This window comes from Lipophrys pholis (genome assembly GCF_963383615.2).
Source record: "Lipophrys pholis genome assembly, chromosome: 18".
Taxonomy (NCBI): domain Eukaryota; kingdom Metazoa; phylum Chordata; class Actinopteri; order Blenniiformes; family Blenniidae; genus Lipophrys; species Lipophrys pholis.
The window spans coordinates 26,532,387-26,552,386 of record NC_137646.1 but is presented as its reverse complement, the minus strand read 5'-3'; the positions used below and the strand labels follow the sequence as shown (position 1 = coordinate 26,552,386).

The window sequence follows — 20,000 nt, the reverse complement described above, 5'->3', positions numbered from 1 at the left end:
ACACTCAGCGTGGGGACCATCAGAACCGGAAACAGAACCTTTTCCAACTGGTAGCTTTCCCAGTTCCCGGTTGGAAAAAGAATTGATGTAAATTTCGTGGGAAATTCCCACTGGGAGTCTGGACGGGCAGCGGTGTCTCAGCGGCCATGACGCCTGCTTGCTAAGGTCATGTGACGCTGGGAAATAAGAAAGTCACACACACACACACACACACACACACACACACACACACACACACACACACACACACACACACACACACACACACACACACACACACACACACACACACACACACACACACACACTGTCTGAGACATTCCTGACGTTCTGCAGGAATTAGCTTAAGAGTCAAAGGTCACACTAACTCAGCTCCGGCTCTGATTGGACGCTGACGTCTGGTCTGCGAGGAAACGACCGAATCAGCAGCATTCCTGCCGAACCAACAGAGGAGCCATTGTCTACTACATCCAACATCCTCATTCTCCTCCAGCGTCTTCATCCAACATCCTCATTCTCCTCCAGCGTCTTCATCCAACATCCTCATTCTCCTCCAGCGTCTTCATCCAACATCATCATTCTCATCCAACGTCTTCATCCAACATCCTCATTCTCATCCAACGTCTTCATCCAACATCCTCATTCTCATCCAGCGTCTTCATCCAACATCCTCATTCTCATCCAGCGTCTTCATCCAACATCCTCATTCTCATCCAGCGTCTTCATCCAACATCCTCATTCTCCTCCAGCGTCTTCATCCAACATCCTCATTCTCATCCAGCGTATTCATCCAACATCCTCATTCTCATCCAACGTCTTCATCCAACATCCTCATTCTCATCCAGCGTATTCATCCAACATCCTCATTCTCATCCAACGTCTTCATCCAACCTCCTCATTCTCATCCAACGTCTTCATCCAACATCCTCATTATCCTCCAGCGTCTTCATCCAACATCCTCATTCTCATCCAACGTCTTCATCCAACATCCTCATTCTCATCCAACGTCTTCATCCAACATCCTCATTCTCATCCAACGTCTTCATCCAACATCCTCATTCTCCTCCAGCGTCTTCATCCAACATCCTCATTCTCCTCCAGCGTCTTCATCCAACATCCTCATTCTAATCCAACATCCTCATTCTAATCCAACATCCTCATTCTAATCCAACGTCTTCATCCAACCTCCTCATTATCATCCAACGTCTTCATCCAACATCCTCATTCTAATCCAACATCCTCATTCTCATCCAACGTCTTCATCCAACCTCCTCATTGTAATCCAACATCCTCATTCTCATCCAACGGCTTCATCCAACCTCCTCATTCTAATCCAACATCCTCATTCTCCTCCAACGTCTTCATCCAACATCCTCATTCTCATCCAACGTCTTCATCCAACCTCCTCATTATCATCCAACGTCTTCATCCAACCTCATTATTCTAATCCAACATCCTCATTCTAATCCAACATCCTCATTCTCCTCCAACGTCTTCATCCAACATCCTCATTCTCATCCAACGTCTTCATCCAACCTCCTCATTCTAATCCAACATCCTCATTCTCCTCCAACGTCTTCATCCAACATCCTCATTGTAATCCAACATCCTCATTCTCCTCCAACGTCTTCATCCAACATCCTCATTCTCATCCAACGTCGTCATTCAACATCTTCATCCTCATCCAACATCTTCATCCTCATCCAACATCTTCATCCTCATCCAACATCATGAATGTAAATAAACAGAGTCATGCTCAGGCTATCCTGCTGGTTGTCATGGAAACAGCAGAGACAGGCTGGATCATTATGGGATGTCTCCATAAACCACATTCATGTGAGAGTTTGACAGCCTCAATAAAACGATAAATACATGAACTTTTAACGTGAGGAAGGTGAAGAGGATGATGAAGATGACGAGGGTCGGTCCCGTGACGTGAAAGTCATTGATTTATTCTGACGTTCACGTGACTTTCATGCGTTTATTATAGGAAAGAAGGAGGCAGAGGAAACGGAGGAGGGAGAGGAAGAAGGGGAGAAAAGAGAGGAGGTGTAAAAAGAGAAAGTCCCACCTCCTCCTCCGCCGCTGCTCCGTTGCCGACGTGGGCCATATCGGAGCGCGCTGCAGTCCTCTCTCAGGTCCGCAGGTGTGGCTCGATCCTCCTGTCAGGACTCCCACATTCCTCCAACCGAGCGTCCGCCTGCTCCTCCCCGGGATCGGAGCCTTTTTCCCGGCTGCGTGAGCGCGTTACTGTCGGTGAACGTCCCGGTTCCTCCGACCGACTGTTTCTGTACCGCGGAGCATCCGGAAGACACACACACCTACCGGGGCGACGCCCCGCCCCCCCCACATCCCCCTCCTCCCTCCCTCCTCCCTCTCTCTCCCTCTCTCTCCCTCTCTCTCTCTCGCTCTCTCTCTCTCCCTCTCTCTCCCTCTCGCTCTCTCTCTCTCTCTCTCTCTCCCTCTCGCTCTCTCTCTCTCTCTCTCGCTCTCTCTCTCACACATGCGTGCGCGCACACAAACACACCGCGGGGGAAGGCCCCGCCCCCTGACACGGACACAGAAACATCAGATTATAGAGCATCTTCCTCCTCTAACCTCAGATTATAGAGCATCTCCCTCCTCTAACCTCAGATGATAGAGCATCTTCCGCCTCTAACCTCAGATTATAGAGCATCGTCCTCCTCTAACCTCAGATTATAGAGCACCGCCCTCATCTAATATCAGATTATAGAGCATCTCCCTCCTCTAACCTCAGATTCTAGAGCATCGTCCTCCTCTAACATCAGATTATAGAGCACCGCCCTCATCTAATATCAGATTATAGAGCATCTCCCTCCTCTAACCTCAGATGATAGAGCATCTTCCCCCTCTAACCTCAGATTATAGAGCATCTTCCTCCTCTAACCTCAGATTATAGAGCATCTTCCCTTCTAACATCAGATTATAGAGCATCTTCCTCCTCTACCATCAGACTATAGAGCATCTTCCCCTCTAACCTCAGATTATAGAGCATCTTCCCCTCTAACATCAGATTATAGAGCATCTTCCTCCTCTACCATCAGACTATAGAGCATCTTCCCCTCTAACCTCAGACTATAGAGCATCTTCCCCTCTAACATCAGATTATAGAGCATCTTCCTCCTCTACCATCAGACTATAGAGCATCTTCCCCTCTAACCTCAGACTATAGAGCATCTTCCTCCTCTACATCAGATTATAGAGCATCTTCCTCCTCTACCATCAGACTATAGAGCATCTTCCCCTCTAACCTCAGACTATAGAGCATCTTCCCCTCTAACAGACTATAGAGCATCTTCCTCTCATAAATAAACTTCAGACTTTCAGTTTGTAAAACTGTTTTATTTGAACAGTTTATAAAATCACAGATTTGATCAACAGAGAAAACAACAACTCAGAACAAGTTTCTAAAAAAGACAAATAAAAGCACGTGTTTTTCAGAATAAAATCTCTATACAAAGTTTTTAATGCTTGACTCAGATGTAATGACATCAAATTAAAGATCCCTGCAGAGCGTCTCCGTTAATGCTCCGTGTGAACTCAGTGTTACAGTGGTTCAGTCCCAGTCTGGACCCCCCTCCACAGGGGGAGGTGGTTCAGTCCCAGTCTGGACCCCCCCTCCACAGGGGGAGGTGGTTCAGTCCGAGGCGGCTTCAGGTGGAGGGGTCCACTGCAGGGGGGGCTGAGAGAAAACAATGGATTACCTTCTGAAACATTTGGTCCAATCAAACCAGGAGCAGGAGACTCACCTTGAGGGTCCTCCTGGTCCTCCCTCGGCTCCACCTGCTGCTCCTCCTCCACCTCTTTCCTCTTCTCCAATTCCCCCGTCTCCACCTGCTCCTCCTCGTCCCTCCTGTCCACCTGCTCCTCCACCTCCTCCTCCTCCTTCCTCTCCACCTGCTCCTCCACCTCCTTCCTCCTCTCCATCTGTTCCTCCTCCTCCACCTCCTTCCTCTCCAACTGCTCCTCCTCCTCCACCTCCTTCCTCTCCACCTGCTCCTCCACCTCCTTCCTCTTCTCTTCCTCCTCCTCCTCCCTCCTCTCCACCTCCTTTGACTCCACCTGCTGCCCCTCCCCCTCCCCCTCCTCCTCCTCCGTCTTCCTCCTCTCCACGCGCTGCGCCTCCTCCTGCTCCTTCTCCTCCAGCAGCGAGCGCAGGAAGGAGGCGCTCACCACCTCCTCCCCCTCCCCCAGCAGGAAGATGTTCTTGAAGCGGTTGTAGAGCATCGAGGCTTTTTCCATCACCGCCTGGTTCTCCCGGTAGAACCGCATCTACAGAGTCACAGCCGGCCAATCAGAGAGCAGGACGGGAGTGTGAGCCAATCAGAGAGCAGGACGGGAGTGTGAGCCAATCAGAGAGCAGGACAGGAGTGTGAGCCAATCAGAGAGCAGGACGGGAGTGTGAGCCAATCAGAGAGCAGGACGGGAGTGTGAGCCAATCAGAGAGCAGGACGGGAGTGTGAGCCAATCAGAGAGCAGGACGGGAGTGTGAGCCAATCAGAGAGCAGGACGGGAGTGTGAGCCAATCAGAAAGAAGCAGTGAGGGATTGTGGGAGTTTGGGAGCTCCTTACCTTCCTGAGCGTGGCGATGAGCTCACTGTGTCTCTGGACGTGTTGCGACGTCACGTAAACCAAACTCAGCTGGTCCAACGCCGTCAGACACTTCCCGATGTCCTGCACACGACAGACCGTTCTTAAAGGGACAGTACGTCACCACAGTCTGTTCTTAAAGGGACAGTACGTCACTCTCAAGGCCTGCTGTCTCTGTACTCACCGGGTTGTCGGTCTTGAGGGAGATCCGGATGTCTCCGTGGATTCTGTGAAGGGTGGAGTCCGTCAGAGAGCTGGTCTTCTCCACCTTTCCCCCTCCTTCCCGGCCCCTCCCCCTCTCCTCCTCCTCCTCCTCCTCACTCAGCGTGTCCGACTCTTCGTTCGTCTTCTCATTGGGTTTAACTTTGTCCGTCTTGTCGTCTTTCTTCTTCTTCTTGTGCTCCGATGGCGTTGCTTTCTCCACCTCCTCCTCCTCCTTCTCCTCCTTGGTTCGTAGAACCGGCTTCTTCACCTCCGCCGGCTTCTTCACCTCCGCCGGCTTCTTCACCTCCGCCGGCTTCTTGTTTTGTTGCTCGGTCGTCGACACTCTCAATCTGTTTGACTTCTCTTGGTCTTTTGAGGTTTTGTCCCCGTTTGGATCTTTTCTCTCTGAACTCCTCGTCTTCCGCTGGTTGTCGTCTTTCTTCTCCTCCACACTCCTCTTCTCCCCGTCGTTCTTCCTCTCTACCTTCTCAGCACTTCTTTTCTTGTCCTCCTCTACCCTCTTATCCGTCTTCCTCAAGTTCTTCTCCTCCGGCTTCTTGTCCACCTTCGTCTCATGTCCCGCCTTCACTTCTACCTTTTTCTCCATGTTCTTCTTCTCCTCCTTTTGAACTGGCCTTCCCTCGTTCTTCGTCACTGCCGCCACTCCTCCCATCATCGTCTTCACCTGGACCTTCGTCCCCTGACCGCCGGTGGCCTTAACGATCTTTCCAATTATCTTCTTCTCGTCCGTCTTCTGGCTGCTCTCCTTCTCCTTCATCTCGTTTGTTGTACTCTTCTTCCTCTCATCCTTTAATTTGTCTTTCTTTTCCTCTTCCTTCCTGCTCTCTTCATCCTCAGTTGGACTCTTCTTCTCCTCCGTCCTCTTCTTGCTCTCCTTCTCCTCCTCAGTTGGACTCTTCTTCTCCTCCGTCCTCTTCCTGCTGTCCTTCTCCTCCTCAGTTGGACTCTTCTTCTCCTCCGTCCTCTTCCTGCTGTCCTTCTCCTCCTCAGTTGGACTCTTCTTCTCCTCCGTCCTCTTCCTGCTGTCCTTCTCCTCCTCAGTTGGACTCTTCTTCTCCTCCGTCCTCTTCCTGCTGTCCTTCTCCTCCTCAGTTGGACTCTTCTTCTCCTCCGTCCTCTTCCTGCTGTCCTTCTCCTTCTCAGTTGGACTCTTCTTCTCCTCCGTCCTCTTCCTGCTGTCCTTCTCCTCCTCAGTTGGACTCTTCTTCTCCTCCGTCCTCTTCCTGCTGTCCTTCTCCTCCTCAGTTGGACTCTTCTTCTCCTCCGTCCTCTTCCTGCTGTCCTTCTCCTCCTCAGTTGGACTCTTCTTCTCCTCCGTCCTCTTCCTGCTGTCCTTCTCCTTCTCAGTTGGACACTTCTCCTTTGCCGGTTTCTTCCGGGCGACGATCTTGCCGATGATGCTGCTCCCGGCGGCGGCGGCGGACTCCTTGGCGCTCCTCCTCCGTGCTGCGTCGCTCCTGGTGGCTGCGCCTCCTCCTCCTCCTCCTCCTCCTCCCTCCGTCAGCAGACCCCTCAGCGAGCGCAGGACGCTCTCCCTCCGGGCCGCCAGGTGGCGCCGCTGCTGCAGAGAAAAAGCATCAGCTCACAGGAAGAGGAGGAGGACAGGAAAAAGGAGAAGTAAGTGGAGAGAGCTTCACCTCCTCGTTCACTGGGCCGCCTCCTCTCTCCTCTCTCCTCCTCCGTCTCTGTCTCTCCTCCTTCCTCACGCCATCACTCCTCCTCTGCTCCTCCTTCATCTTTTCTTCCTTTCTGTGTTCTGCGTCATTCTTCACCGGTCTGGTCTTCTCCTCCTCTCTCCTCTTTTCTCCCTGGTCCTTCTTGTCCTCCTCCCTCCTCCTCTTTTCTCCCTTGCTCTCCTGGTCCTTCTTCACCTCCGCTCCTCCTCTCTCTGCGCTCCCCTCGCTCCTCGTCTTCACAGATTTCTCCTCTATTTGCTCCTCTCTCTTTCTCTTGGATGCTCGTGTTTCTGACGGAGTCCCCTCCTCTTTCTCCTTCACCTCCTCCTCTTTCTCCTTCACCTCCTCCTCTTTCTCCTTCACCTCCTCCTCTTTCTCCTTCACCTCCTTCACCTTCTCTTTTTCCTCCCTTCTCGTCTTCAATCTGTCAGTTCTGTCCTCTTTCTTCTTTTCTGAGGTTTTTGCCTCTTCTCTCCTTCCCTCGCTGCTGGTTTTCTTCACCTCCTTCTCCTTCACCTCCTTCTCCTTCACCTCCCTTCTTGTCTTCACTCTGTCAGCTCTCTCCTCCTCTTTTTTCCCTTCTGAAGTTTTTGTGTTATCTCTCCTTCCCTCACTGCTGGGTTTCTTCACCTCCTTCTCTTTCTCCTCCCTTCTCGTCGTTACTCTGTCATTTCTCTCTTTCTCCTTTTCCTCCTCTTTCTTCTTCACCTCCCTCTCCTCCCGTCTCGTCTTCACTCTGTCACTTCTCTCCTCCTCTTTCCTTCCCTCACTGCTGGTTTTCTCCTTCACCTCCTTCTCTTGCTGCTTCTCCACCTCTCCCCTCTTCACTCCCTCTGTTTTCTCCTCCTTCTGTCTTTTGGGTGCAGGTGTCTCTGAGGTTTTCTTCTCCTCCTTTCCTCTCCTCGTCTCTCCATCCCTCCTCCTCTTGGACGCTCGTGTCGTCCGTTCTTCTTCTGGTTCTTGTGTGTTGCTCCTGCTGCCGTCTGCACTGGGTTGCACCTCCTTCTCCTCCTCCTCCTCCTCCTCCTCTTTGGTTTTCTCGTCCTCACCAGCCGGAGCAGCGGAGGTCCTCGTCTTCTTCTCGCCTGCGTCCAGCTGAAGAGGAGGAGGACGAGCAGAAGGACGATGAACATTCAGGAAGTCACACGAGGAGAACGTCAAAGGTAAAAACACCCTGAGCAATAAAAGAACCCGGTGCCTCAAAGACAAAACAGACAAAGTCAACTGCAGAACCTGGGAGACGACTGGGAGACGACTGGGAGACGACAGGGAGACGACAGGCAGACGACTGGGAGACGACAGGCAGACGACTGGGAGACGACAGGGAGACGACTGGGAGACGACTGGGAGACGACAGGGACACGACAGGGAGACGACTGGGAGACGACAGGCAGACGACTGGGAGACGACAGGGAGACGACTGGGAGACGACAGGGAGACGACAGGCAGACGACTGGGAGACGACAGGGAGACGACTGGGAGACGACTGGGAGACGACAGGGACACGACAGGGAGACGACTGGGAGACGACAGGCAGACGACTGGGAGACGACTGGGAGACGACAGGGACACGACAGGCAGACGACTGGGAGACGACAGGGTGACGACAGGCAGACGACAGGCAGACGACTGGGAGACGACAGGGACACGACAGGCAGACGACTGGGAGACGACAGGGTGACGACAGGCAGACGACTGGGAGACGACAGGGAGACGACTGAGAGACGACAGGGAGACGACTGGGAGACGACTGGGAGACGACAGGGAGACGACTGGGAGACGACTGAGAGACGACAGGCAGACGACTGGGAGACGACTGGGAGACGACAGGGAGACGACAGGGTGACGACAGGCAGACGACTGGGAGACGACAGGGAGACGACAGGCAGACGACTGGGAGACGACTGGGAGACGACAGGGAGACGACAGGGTGACGACAGGCAGACGACTGGGAGACGACAGGGAGACGACTGGGAGACGACTGGGAGACGACTGGGAGACGACTGACCGTCTGACTTTACAACTTTTCAAATATGAAAGACTTCTGAACTTGGAGGCGTCTTTCGGTTCCACTAACTTCCTGATGGCGACTCAGAAATGGTTCCTGATCTACGATCTGATCGCAGAGAAACCTGGTGATCTTACGCACGAACAATTGTATCGTGACGTCCTCGTAAATCCCCTCTGGGACGTTTCGTGAGAGACGGTGGTGAGAACGTCGTAGGGACAGACGTTAAGAGACGTCCTTAAGAGACGGTCGTCTGAACGGTCGTGAGAACGTCATAGAGACGATCCCTGTGACCAGAATTACATTGGAACGTGAGAACATAAACTGGACCTAGAACATTCCCGCGAGCAGAACACCTGAAGGTCAGAACCAACCTGGAGACTCGTCATCTTACCGTCGATGAATGTTCTGATCTCTCTGATTCTCCCGTTGGACGACCTGATCTGTTCTCAGTAGCAACAAGGTTCCGAGCTCACTCTAACTACGTTCCGATCTCCGGAGGTCTTTTGGCAGCGAGCCTTACAATCCCAGAGTGTCGGATCTCCGTGTCGGAGACCATCAAACGGTTTCACGAACAATCCAGGTACCTTTGAGTCGGCGGCCGGCCTCCGGGTCGCCGCGGCGCCGGAGGGGGGACTCGGTTCTTCCACGGAGGCTTCGGGTTTCCGCTCACGTTGGTCCGCTGAACTCCCGGGTGTCTCCGTCTGAGGACACATCAACACGTCGACGTGTTCTCTTGTTTTCGCGACACCGCACATGCTCGTGGACTCTTACCTCTGCGTTGGCGACCTTTTCTCCGCCCCCTAAAGACCGTCGGCTCCTGGTGTTCCCGGCCGGCTCCGCGGCCTCGGACTGGTCCCCGGAGGACGGTTTGGGGTCCACGGTTTTGGACGAAGCTCGCGTTGCCGCTTTGGCTGCCGGTTCCTTTCCGGCTGCGACGTTGCTCCGGGTGCGCCGGGCGTTGGCCGGCTTAACGTCGGGCTCCGACCTGCTGCGACTGGACCTGGGGACAGCGCCTTCCACCGGGTCACCGGAAGTTGGTTTCACAAGTGTAGTTGCAGACGGTGAAGTCGGTTTAGCAGGTGTAGTTTTTGAAGTCGGTTTGGCAGGTGTAGTTTTTGGCGCCGAAGCTGGTGTGGCAGGTGTAGTCTGGGTGTTGGTCTTCCCTGGAAACTGGAATAAAGATCCAGACACAGAAATATAATCTTAGTCTCGTCATTAAATATGCGACTCTTTGTTTGAGTAAAACCTTTTTAGAACGTCTCTGGTTCTCTTTGTGTTTATGTGTTATTAATCTGGTGCCGGCCCTTTAAGCAGCCCGTCTCTTTAGGAGGGCCAACGAAGGCCTTCTGAAACGATGCTGAGGCAGCGTTTCCATGGAAACGCTGCCTCAGCATCGTTTTAGGGGTTCGTTCTGGAAACGGAGCCCAGAGCCGCTGAAAACACAACTGTTGGAAAACTTGGTAGTTTTATTTTGACAGTCACTGTAACAACAATCCCACTTGGTGGTCTGGAGAGAATGTCCGTGTTCTCCCGTTGTTAAAGTTTGAAGCTGATTGCCGTGTTGACGAAAACGCAAAGCCAATATTTTTACTCGTTGCCATGGATACGAGGCCTCAGCCAAATGAAAAGCTGCTGGATTTCGACGATTAGAAGTTTCCTGAGCAGCAGTGGGAAATGGGCCAATCAGATGACAGTGGGCGGAGCCAGAACCCCGAGACGTGTAAACACAGAAACGGGAGGAGGCGACGGGTGGAGGCGACGGGTGGAGGATCAGAAGGACTGACTTTGACTTTGCTGCCGACTCCCGGAGTGTTCTGGATCTCCCACATGCCCTCGGCGAAGCCCTTGATGCGCACGCCGCTGCCGTACTTCAGCTTGTTGCCCACATACGGCACCACGTTCTCCGGTGGGAGGGTTCCTCTGGGGAGGAAGGGGAGGAGTTAGTACCGCTCCGACCGACCGGATTGGTCCAGCTCGTCGTTACGTACATCTGATGAGTCCCAAAGAAGAAGACCGGGATCCTCTTCTTGTAGCCGCGGTCCGACTTGCAGATCTGCACACAGCAAAGGTAAACGTGTGTGTGTGTGTGTGTGTGTGTGTGTGTGTGTGTGTGTGTGTGTGTGTGTGTGTGTGTGTGTGTGTGTGTGTGTGTGTGTGTGTGTGTGTGTGTGTCTGTGTGTGTGTGTGTGTGTGTGTGTGTATATACCCGTGCAGGCCAGTGGGGGAAGCCCTTCATCTTGGCGAACACCAGGTCTCCGGCTTTAAACACTTCTTTACCTTTTCCCGACATCGTGCCGCTGCAAACACACACACACCTATCAGTTAGCATTAGCATGTTTAAACTGCAGTCACCTTCCTTTTGCTAAGAGCTATTATAACTCCTCCTCCTCCTCTAACATCGGATTATAGAGCATCTTCCTCCTCTAACATCGGATTATAGAGCATCTTCCTCCTCTAACATCAGATTATAGAGCATCTTCCCCCTCTAACGTCAGATTATAGAGCATCTCCCCCTAACGTCAGATTATAGAGCATCTCCCCCTCTAACGTCAGATTATAGAGCATCTCCCCCTAACGTCAGATTATAGAGCATCTCCCCCTCTAACGTCGGATTATAGAGCATCTCCCCCTCTAACATCAGATTAAAGAGCATCTTCCTCCTCTAACATCAGATTAAAGAGCATCTTCCTCCTCTAACATCAGATTATAGAGCATCTTCCTCCTCTAACATCAGATTATAGAGCATCTCCCCCTCTAACATCAGATTATAGAGCATCTTCCTCCTCTAACGTCAGATTATAGAGCATCTTCCTCCTCTAACATCAGATTATAGAGCATCTTCCTCTAATATCCAGATTACATTCCCATCGGATCTTTGGTCGTTTCCACAGAACACGTGTTTGACTTTATTCAACTGGTTAATTCACTAAATAAAACTCTAAAACTTCCCAAATAAACCCGAAACATGAATAAATTCCTTCTTGTGGCTGTGACGTCACACTTTGCGGCAGAATGAAGGACATTCTGCGGGGAACTTCTTTAACATCTGATTGTTTACAAACAGCTGTTAGCTCGGAGGCTAACCATGCTAACCTGGGTTCCATGTTTCCGGTTCACTTCACGGAGAACTTACCGACTGGAACCGGAGTCCGGGACTGATCGATCAGGAGATTATTGATCGGCGGGAGTAACTCCGATCGGTTTGATCTGCACGGCGGAAAGCGGCTCGTTGCTAAGCTAGCTGAAGCTGCTGACGCCCGCCGCCATGTTGAATCTCTCAGCTACGGTCACGTGACCTCCAAGGGTTCGCGCGTTATAAATGGAGTGTACCAACTAAAGCAGACAAGAGGGGGGTGGGGGGCTGTACCATTCGGATGCTTTTTGTTTCTTCTTTCTCTTCTTCATATAATCTGCTTTTTACGGAAGATGAAGAAATGTTTTTTTAACCTAAAATATGAATTTCAATTCAGAATATTTTTTTCTAAAGTAATATAAAAATGGTTTATTTTATTTTATTTCTAATGAATTCATTTATTTGCTTGAGCCAGTTTGTTAAATTATTTTGCTAAAGTGTTTAGGTGAAAAAAAGACCAATGGATATGATTTTATTAGTTTAGTCTTATTTTTTTATTTATTTTGGAAAAAAAAAAGGACAGAAGTCAAAACCTTGCAAAACATCAAAACCGAAAAAAAAGTGTTTCAAAACAAAACCCTGAAAATAAAAGAAGAATTGTGAATCAAAACTTTCTGGATTGTTCAATCGAAACATTATTTGTCAAGAACCAAAACGTTCTGGATCAAGAACCAAAACGTTCTGGATCAAGAACCAAAACGTTCTGGATCGTTCCGACTGAATCATTCTGGTTCCTTCACGGCAGCTCCAGCATGCCGTTCTGGGCGAGGATCCGCTGCGTCTGGGTATGGACCTGTGTCAGGGCGTGGATGATGACCCTCAGGGTGGGCGTGGCCTCCTCCTGTTTTTCCACGCACACCAGCTGCAGGAAGAAGCGGCGCTCCGGGAGGGCGAGGAACACCAGCTCAGCCGCCCGCTGCAGGAACCAGGGGTGGTGGGGGGCCAGCGCCTCCTGGTAGGCCTCCCTGGGAGGGGGGGGGGGGGCGGAGTTACCAGGAGATAGCATTAGCATGAGTTAAGCGTTGGCTGGTAGCATTAGCCTTAGCGTGTAGCACACCTGCAGAGCTGTCCGGGGGTCCGGTAGGTCCCCTCGGTGTCCGGGCCCTCGGACAGACCCTCCAGCATCAGTTTGAGCCATAGCAGCGAGCGGTGGAGTCGCAGCAGCGTGCGGCAGCCCGAGTCCGTGCGGTGGGAAAAACTGACCTTGCCCCATTTAAGCTCCGCCTCCACCATGGAGCGCACGGAGCGGTATGCCTTCAAAACAACGAACATCAACGTTGGGATAAATAAATCATTGTTCAGGTTTTGAATGGATCAAAGGTCAGAGGTCAACGACAATGGTCGTTCTGCCCCATGGAGTTGTTTTGCTCTCTATCGAGTCGTTCTGCCCCATGGAGTCGTTCTGCCCTATGGAGTCGTTCTGCCCCATGGAGTCGTTCTGCCCTATGGAGTCGTTCTGCTCCATGGAGTCGTTCTGCCCCATGGAGTCGTTTTGCTCTCTATCGAGTCGTTCTGCCCCATGGAGTCGTTCTGCCCTATGGAGTCGTTCTGCCCCATGGAGTCGTTTTGCTCTATCAAGTCGTTCTGCCCCATGGAGTCGTTCTGCCCCATGGAGTCGTTTTGCTCTCTATCGAGTCGTTCTGCCCCATGGAGTCGTTCTGCCCCATGGAGTCGTTTTGCTCTCTATCGAGTCGTTCTGCCCCATGGAGTCGTTCTGCCCCATGGAGTCGTTTTGCTCTCTATCGAGTCGTTCTGCCCCATGGAGTCGTTCTGCCCCATGGAGTCGTTCTGCCCTATGGAGTTGTTCTGCCCCATGGAGTCGTTTTGCTCTCTATCGAGTCGTTCTGCCCCATGGAGTCGTTCTGCCCTATGGAGTCGTTCTGCCCCATGGAGTCATTTTGCTCTCTATCAAGTCGTTCTGCCCTATGGCGTCGTTCTGCCCCATGGAGTCGTTTTGCTCTCTATCGAGTCGTTCTGCCCCATGGAGTCGTTTTGCTCTCTATCGAGTCGTTCTGCCCCATAGAGTCGTTCTGCCCCATGGAGTCATTTTGCTCTCTATCGAGTCGTTCTGCCCCATGGAGTCGTTCTGCCCCATGGAGTCGTTTTGCTCTCTATCGAGTCGTTCTGCCCCATGGAGTCGCTCTGCCCCATGGAGTCATTTTGCTCTCTATCGAGTCGTTCTGCCCCATAGAGTCGTTCTGCCCCATGGAGTCATTTTGCTCTCTATCGAGTCGTTCTGCCCCATGGAGTCGTTCTGCCCCATGGAGTCGTTTTGCTCTCTATCGAGTCGTTCTGCCCCATGGAGTCATTTTGCTCTCTATCGAGTCGTTCTGCCCCATGGAGTCGTTCTGCCCCATGGAGTCATTTTGCTCTCTATTGAGTCGTTCTGCCCCATGGAGTCGTTTTGCTCTCTATCGAGTTGTTCTGCCCCATGGAGTCATTTTGCTCTCTATCGAGTCGTTCTGCCCCATGGAGTCGTTCTGCCCAATGGAGTCGTTCTGCCCTATGGAGTCGTTCTGCCCCATGGAGTAGTTCTGCCCCATGGAGTCGTTTTGCTCTCTATCGAGTCGTTCTGCCACAACGTTCCCACAGGTGGAACCGTTCTGCGGTGTCTTGTCTTGTCGCAGTGTGTTTTGTTTTGAAGTCTCACCTCAGTGTGTCGTCCCTGGAGACGAGTCAATTTCCCATCATCCTTCAGGGGTTGTTTGATTGACAGCTGTCGGATCAAATCCACCTTTTCTTTCACTTTCTGAGAAAAGAAACTCACCATGGAACCCAGAGAGTTCATGAAGCTGGAAACACACACACACACACACACACACACACACACACACACACACACACACACACACACACACACACACACACACACACATTAAAACAAACACAAAAAGCCCCCCCTGTGTCCAGTGTGTGGGCATGGACCCAGACCCTGTGGGCGTGGCCCAGACCATGTGGGCGTGGCCCCATGTCATGTGGGCGTGGCCCCAGACCACGTGGGCGTGTCCCAATACAGTGTGGGCGTGGCCCCATACAATGTGGGCGTGGACCCAGACCCCGTGGGCGTGCCTTTGGCCTTGTGGGCGTGGCCCCAGCCTACCTGAGCAGCTGGTCCCAGCCCTGCAGGTAAGCGTCCAGCAGCACGTCGTCCTCCTGGGACAGACTCGCCCTCAGGTGCAGCAGCAGCAGCTTCGCCTGGAACGATTGGCCGGGACACTCCTTGATGAGGGGCGGGGCTTCGTCTGGCTCCGCCCACCCTGCAGGGGACATTGGAGGCTTGGACTGAAGGGGACAAACACAGACATTAAGATGTGACAGCGTCAATCTTGACAGGTTTCAATTACACAGTGTGTGTGTGTGTGTGTGTGTGTGTGTGTGTGTGTGTGTGTGTGTGTGTGTGTGTGTGTGGTACCCTCTGGTAGAAACAGGGTTCTCCGGACCGTCCACACGGGGATCCTCCGCTCTGAGCTGCACAGTGTGACAATTAGCTTAGCATTACCTGGCTAACACGCTGTGTTGTGTAGTTGTGTGAAAAGGGGGCGGAGCCTCACTCACGTAGCCAGTGGGAGCTGAGGAAGAGGAGCAGAGCCAACATGGCCGACAGCAGCAGGTAACGAAGCAGCGGACGTCTGAGGGAAACCATGGCAACCAAAACACACACACACTAACACACACTAAGACACACTAACACACACTAAGACACACTAACACACACTAACACACTGCGACTCCACACCCACAGGTTACACACGAGTGTGCGGTCAACTTCTGGTCACATGACTGGTGTATACAGACGACCTTTGAACTTTACCTTCATCCTGTTTTATCTCTCTCTCTCTCACACACACACACACACACACACACACACACACACACACACACACACACACACACACACACACACACACACACACACACACACACACTGGGACACAGATTGAGCAGGAAGTGATTTTATTAGTGAAAAACAACACAAAGTAACACGGACACAGTTTTCATCGTCACACCTGCAGCGCACACTTTTTGGTGTGTGTGTGTGTGTGTGTGTGTGTGTGTGTGTGTGTGTGTGTGTGTGTGTTTGTGTAAATCAGGGTCTATGGCTTCTCTGTCGACAGACTCGAGGGTCCAGGTGGACTTAAAGGCTGAGGCACTAGTGGACTGGGTACTGGTGGACTAATGGACTGGGTACTGGTGGACTAATGGACTGGGGTACTGGTGGACTGGGTACTGGTGGACTAATGGACTGGGGTACTGGTGGACTGTGGTACTGGTGGACTAATGGACTGGGTACTGGTGGACTGGGTACTGGTGGACTAATGGACTGGGGTACTCGTGGACTGTGGTACTGGTGGACTGGGTACTGGTGGACTAATGGACTGTGGTACTGGTGGACTGGGTACTGGTGGACTAATGGACTAATGGACTGGGTACTGGTGGACTAATGAACTGTGGTACTGGTGGACTGAGGTACTGGTGGACTGGGTACTGGTGGACTAATGGACTGGGGTACTGGTGGACTGGTGGACTAATGGACTGTGGAACTGGTGAACTGGGGTACTGGTGGACTAATGGACTGTGGTACTGGTGGACTGGGTACTGGTGGACTAATGGACTGGGGTACTGGTGGACTAATGGACTGGGTACTGGTGGACTAATGGACTGTGGAACTGGTGGACTGGGGTACTGGTGGACTAATGGACTGGGTACTGGTGGACTAATGGACTGTGGTACTGGTGGACTGGGTACTGGTGGACTAATGGACTGGGTACTGGTGGACTGAGGTACTGGTGGACTGAGGTACTGGTGGACTAATGGACTGGGTACTGGTGGACTAATGGACTGGGTACTGGTGGGCTAATGGACTGGGTACTGGTGGACTAATGGACTAATGGACTGGGTACTGGTGGACTAATGAACTGTGGTACTGGTGGACTGAGGTACTGGTGGACTGGGTACTGGTGGACTAATGGACTGGGGTACTGGTGGACTGGTGGACTAATGGACTGTGGAACTGGTGAACTGGGGTACTGGTGGACTAATGGACTGTGGTACTGGTGGACTGGGTACTGGTGGACTAATGGACTGGGGTACTGGTGGACTAATGGACTGGGTACTGGTGGACTAATGGACTGTGGAACTGGTGGACTGGGGTACTGGTGGACTAATGGACTGGGTACTGGTGGACTGGGTACTGGTGGACTAATGGACTGGGTACTGGTGGACTAATGGACTGTGGTACTGGTGGACTGGGTACTGGTGGACTAATGGACTGGGTACTGGTGGACTGAGGTACTGGTGGACTGAGGTACTGGTGGACTAATGGACTGGGTACTGGTGGACTAATGGACTGGGTACTGGTGGACTAATGGACTGGGTACTGGTGGACTAATGGACTGGGTACTGGTGGACTAATGGACTGTGGTACTGGTGGACTGGGTACTGGTGGACTAATGGACTGGGTACTGGTGGACTGAGGTACTGGTGGACTAATGGACTGGGTACTGGTGGACTGAGGTACTGGTGGACTGAGGTACTGGTGGCCCTGGTTTGGGTCCTTCAGTCAGAAACCTTCAGGACCTGCAGGACATCACAAAGACCTGGACGGGTCTGCAGGAGCTGAAGGGGACAAGCACACCATCAGGGACAGGGTCCAGGTACCAGAACCAGAACCAGACCAGGACTGGGACTGGGACTGACCTTCAGGGTGTCCAGGATTTCTCTGAACGACTGTCCAGCTTCTTCACTTCCTGGATCTTCAAAGTAATCTGAGGCCGAGACCTGGACCACCAGAGTCCGGAGGTCCTGGACCAGACCTGCCCAGAGAGACACCGTCAGTGTGTGTGTGTGTGTGTGTGTGTGTGTGTGTGTGTGTGTGTGTGTGTGTGTGAGTGTGTGTCTCACGGTGGAAGTGCAGCACGGCCTGGCCGCTGACCGCCGTGTGTGTCAGGATGAGTGTGTGCAGCTTCTTCAGGCCGGCTGAGCAGAGCTCTGTCGCCACCTGCAGGCCGAGGTCAGAAATACACACCAACTCCAACACCTGCAGGTCAGCGCAGCTCCGGACTACTCACACACACACACACACACACACACACACACACACACACACACACACACACACACACACACACACACACACACACACACACACACCAGTTCCAACAACGTTTAAATTTCAGTGTTTTCGTTTTTAACTTCCGTTCATTCTTTTTGGTCAACGTATAAAACCTGCCCGTCACTCACCGACGGCGACCAATCCCTGCGTCTCACAGCCAGCCCCTCCCACACTGAGCATGTGGAGGCGTGGCCAGCACCGGCCAATCGTCTGCAGGCAGCGGTTCCCGAAGCGAGTCGGCTGCCGGCTGAGTGGAGGAAGAGGACTGCTTTACTTTGAAAGGCCAAAGAGGAAGTGGATGTGGGAGGGGCTTACTGACCTGGGCGGAGCTGGCGCCACCTGTAGGCTGGTGAGGTTCCTGCAGCCAGCGCCCAGGGCCCAGAGAACCTCCGGACCGGGAGGGTCGGTAGAACTCCTGCAGGGCAACAGGGCAACTACATGGTCAACCGGCAGGGCAACTGAGCAACTACATGGTCAACAGGCAGGGCAACTACATGGTCAACCGGCAGGGCAACTGAGCAACTACATGGTCAACAGGCAGGGCAACAGGGCAACTACATGGTCAACCGGCAGGGCAACTGAGCAACTACATGGTCAACAGGCAGGGCAACAGGGCAACTACATGGTCAACCGGCAGGGCAACTGAGCAACTACATGGTCAACAGGCAGGGCAACAGGGCAACTACATGGTCAACCGGCAGGGCAACTACATGGTTAACCGGCAGGGCAACTGAGCAACTACATGGTCAACCGGCAGGGCAACTGAGCAACTACATGGTCAACAGGCAGGGCAACAGGGCAACTACATGGTCAACCGGCAGGGCAACTGAGCAACCACATGGTCAACAGGCAGGGCAACAGGGCAACTACATGGTCAACCGGCAGGGCAACTGAGCAACTACATGGTCAACAGGCAGGGCAACAGGGCAACTACATGGTCAACCGGCAGGGCAACTGAGCAACTACATGGTCAACCGGCAGGGCAACTACATGGTTAACCGGCAGGGCAACTGAGCAACTACATGGTCAACCGGCAGGGCAACTACATGGTCAACCGGCAGGGCAACTGAGCAACTAGCAGGTAAACAGGTAAACAGCTGAACAGGTGAACAGGTAACCAGGTGAACAGGTAAACAGGTGAACAGGTAAACAGGTGAACAGGTAACCAGGTAAACAGGTAAACAGGTGAACAGGTGAACAGGTAACCAGGTAAACAGGTAAACAGGTGAACAGGTGAACAGGTGAACAGGTGAACAGGTAACCAGGTAAACAGGTAAACAGGTGAACAGGTGAACAGGTGAACAGGTGAACAGGTAAACAGGTGACCAGGTGAACAGGTGACCAGGTTACCAGCTGACCGGTATCGGAGGCTCTGCAGGTTGCGGCTGCAGCAGCTGGTCAACCAGAGTAAACGATCGGTCACAACGTGAGAACATCCAGAGACGGAGAACGAGAGCAGACTGCCCCCTGCTGACTGGAGGACCAACTCCAGCCCCGCCTCCACACTGCCCCTACACACACACACACACACACACACACACACACACACACACACACACACACACACACACACACACACACACACACACAGACTTCAGTGTTGGCAAAGTGTGACCTGTGTGTGTGTGTGTGTGTGTGTGTGTGTGTGTGTGTCTGTGTGTGTGTGTGTGTGTGTGTGTGTGTGTGTGTGTGTGTGTGTGTGTGTGTGTGTGTGTGTGTGTGTGTGTGTGTGTGTGTGTGTGTGTGTGTGTGTGTGTTACCGGGTGTTCCTCAGGTATTCGTCTCGCGTCTCGTCAGCTCGTGGACTTCGAGGTTTCAGATTGTTGAGAACGATCGACTGAGTCTGAGTACACCACTGAGAGAGAGTACTGAGGAACTACACACACAATCATATATTAGTTATATAGTGATGATGATGATGAAGAAGATGATGATGATGGTGGTCCACCTCAGTCGACACATGGCTGTTCTCCAGTCGGAGGCGGGTCCAGACCGCCGGGTGTCGGGCGACAATCCTCCAATCAGAGCACACCTCAGCTGCGAGCAGCAGGGAGCGCACGTCCAAATATGGGAAGACACAGAAGAGCCCCGCCCTCAGCCTCAAGGTCTCCGCCCCCAGGTTACCATGACGACGGCAGGACCAGAGGGAGGAGGAGGGACCTGGATCCGGGGGGTGGATTTTAGTGTGTGTGTGTGTGTGTGTGTGTGTGTGTGTGTGTGTGTGTGTGTGTG

General features: G+C 52.6%; 4 protein-coding genes across 4 annotated transcripts in view; all 4 read right to left on the bottom strand.

Moving 5' to 3' along the window:
- ttc39b (tetratricopeptide repeat domain 39B) overlaps positions 1-2,431 on the bottom strand; it is an 11,647-nt gene extending 9,216 nt beyond the window's left edge. The window contains exon 1 of the mRNA XM_080486275.1: positions 2,072-2,431. Coding sequence (XP_080342401.1) covers positions 2,072-2,110 — 39 coding nt within the window. The 5' untranslated portion in view covers positions 2,111-2,431. The remainder of the gene's footprint in view (positions 1-2,071) is intronic.
- A 1,604-nt stretch (positions 2,432-4,035) lies between these two features.
- psip1b (PC4 and SFRS1 interacting protein 1b) lies at positions 4,036-11,816 on the bottom strand (the record flags this gene model as incomplete). The annotated part of the gene is made up of 10 exons (XM_080486129.1): positions 11,657-11,816; positions 10,730-10,820; positions 10,512-10,576; positions 10,308-10,443; positions 9,295-9,693; positions 9,108-9,224; positions 6,474-7,607; positions 4,796-6,397; positions 4,594-4,695; positions 4,036-4,293 (listed from the first exon to the last, which is right to left on the bottom strand). Coding segments are annotated over exons 2-10 (3,897 nt in total), but the record flags the coding sequence as incomplete, so codon positions are not given.
- A 345-nt stretch (positions 11,817-12,161) lies between these two features.
- Positions 12,162-15,426, bottom strand: gltpd2a (glycolipid transfer protein domain containing 2a). Its single transcript, XM_080486285.1, has 6 exons — positions 15,212-15,426; positions 15,069-15,124; positions 14,757-14,938; positions 14,307-14,448; positions 12,714-12,910; positions 12,162-12,621 (listed from the first exon to the last, which is right to left on the bottom strand). The coding sequence occupies exons 1-6, from the start codon at positions 15,297-15,299 to the stop codon at positions 12,393-12,395; spliced, it is 894 nt and encodes a 297-aa protein (XP_080342411.1). The 5' UTR covers positions 15,300-15,426; the 3' UTR covers positions 12,162-12,392.
- Positions 15,427-15,594: 168 nt separating this feature from the next.
- LOC308123669 (F-box only protein 41-like) overlaps positions 15,595-20,000 on the bottom strand; it is an 8,611-nt gene continuing 4,205 nt past the window's right edge. The window contains exons 9-18 of the mRNA XM_080486274.1: positions 19,717-19,928; positions 19,529-19,644; positions 19,127-19,279; positions 18,088-18,183; positions 17,897-18,015; positions 17,558-17,716; positions 17,354-17,469; positions 17,159-17,272; positions 16,309-16,502; positions 15,595-15,993 (exon numbers count right to left, since the gene is read on the bottom strand). Coding sequence (XP_080342400.1) covers positions 17,213-17,272; positions 17,354-17,469; positions 17,558-17,716; positions 17,897-18,015; positions 18,088-18,183; positions 19,127-19,279; positions 19,529-19,644; positions 19,717-19,928 — 1,031 coding nt within the window. The 3' untranslated portion in view covers positions 15,595-15,993; positions 16,309-16,502; positions 17,159-17,212. The remainder of the gene's footprint in view (positions 15,994-16,308; positions 16,503-17,158; positions 17,273-17,353; positions 17,470-17,557; positions 17,717-17,896; positions 18,016-18,087; positions 18,184-19,126; positions 19,280-19,528; positions 19,645-19,716; positions 19,929-20,000) is intronic.

Bases quoted from the DNA above. Each gene is read 5' to 3' on its own strand.
- gltpd2a (XM_080486285.1), bottom strand. From the start codon at position 15,299: ATGGTTTCCCTCAGACGTCCGCTGCTTCGTTACCTGCTGCTGTCGGCC. The intron at 14,449-14,756 runs GTAGGCTGGGGC...GTGTGTTTCCAG, and splicing joins GGCTGGGACCAGCTGCTCAG to CTTCATGAACTCTCTGGGTT. The intron at 12,911-14,306 runs GTGAGACTTCAA...GTTGTTTTGAAG, and splicing joins TCCAGGGACGACACACTGAG to GCATACCGCTCCGTGCGCTC.